This window comes from Lottia gigantea (genome assembly GCF_000327385.1).
Source record: "Lottia gigantea unplaced genomic scaffold LOTGIsca_222, whole genome shotgun sequence".
In the NCBI taxonomy this organism is placed as follows: domain Eukaryota; kingdom Metazoa; phylum Mollusca; class Gastropoda; family Lottiidae; genus Lottia; species Lottia gigantea.
Window position 1 is genome coordinate 120,052 of NW_008708576.1, and position 1,262 is coordinate 121,313.

Below are 1,262 nucleotides of genomic sequence, written 5' to 3' on the forward strand. Positions count from 1 at the left end.
TTTAACAGTGGTATTTCTATATCACTCTACAATTGATGTATTGAGCACTATTTTAACATTGGTATTTCTTTATTGTTCTACAATTGATGTATAGAGCACTATTTTAACAGTGGTATTTCTATATCACTCTACAATTGATGTATTGAGCACTATTTTAACAGTGGTATTTCTATATTGCTCTACAATTGATGTATTGAGCACTATTTTAACAGTGGTATTTCTTTATTGTTCTACACTTGATGTATAGAGCACTATTTTAACAGTGGTATTTCTTTATTGTTCTACACTTGATGTATAGAGCACTATTTTAACAGTGGTATTTCTATATTGCTCTACAATTGATGTATTGAGCACTATTTTAACAGTGGTATTTCTATATTGCTCTACAATTGATGTATTGAGCACTATTTTAACAGTGGTAATTCTATATCACTCTACAATTGATGTATTGAGCACTATTTTAACAGTGGTATTTCTATATTGCTCTACAATTGATGTATTGAGCACTATTTTAACAGTGGTATTTCTATATTGCTCTACAATTGATGTATTCAGCACTATTTTAACAGTGGTATTTCTATATCACTCTACAATTGATGTATTGAGCACTATTTTAACAGTGGTATTTCTATATAGCTCTACAATTGATGTATTGAGCACTATTTTAACAGTGGTATTTCTATATTGCTCTACAATTGATGTATTGAGCACTATTTTAACAGTGGTATTTCTATATTACTCTACAATTGATGTATTGAGCACTATTTTAACAGTGGTATTTCTATATAGCTCTACAATTGATGTATTGAGCACTATTTTAACAGTGGTATTTCTATATTGCTCTACAATTGATGTATTGAGCACTATTTTAACAGTGGTATTTCTATATTGCTCTACAATTGATGTATTGAGCACTATTTTAACAGTGGTATTTATATATCGCTCTACAATTGATGTATTGAGCACTATTTTAATAGTGGTATTTCTATATCACGTTACAATTGATGTATTGCGCACTATTTTAACAGTGGTATTTCGATATCACTCTACAATTGATGTATTGAGCACTATTTTAACAGTGGTATTTCTATATCACGTTACAATTGATGTATTGAGCACTATTTTAACAGTGGTATTACTTTATTGCTCTACAGTTGATGTATTGAGCACTATTTTAACAGTGGTATTTCTATATCGCTCTACAATTGATGTATTGAGCACTATTTTAATAGTGGTATTTCTATATCGCGTTACAATTGATG

At 29.4% G+C, this 1,262-nt stretch overlaps 1 protein-coding gene across 1 annotated transcript; it reads right to left on the reverse strand.

The window, feature by feature from the left end:
- Positions 1 to 273: 273 nt before the first annotated feature.
- On the reverse strand, positions 274 to 981 carry LOTGIDRAFT_144049 (hypothetical protein; the record flags this gene model as incomplete). Its single annotated transcript, XM_009054722.1, has 2 exons — positions 274 to 424; positions 740 to 981. Coding segments are annotated over 2 exons (393 nt in total), but the record flags the coding sequence as incomplete, so codon positions are not given.
- Positions 982 to 1,262: the final 281 nt, after the last annotated feature.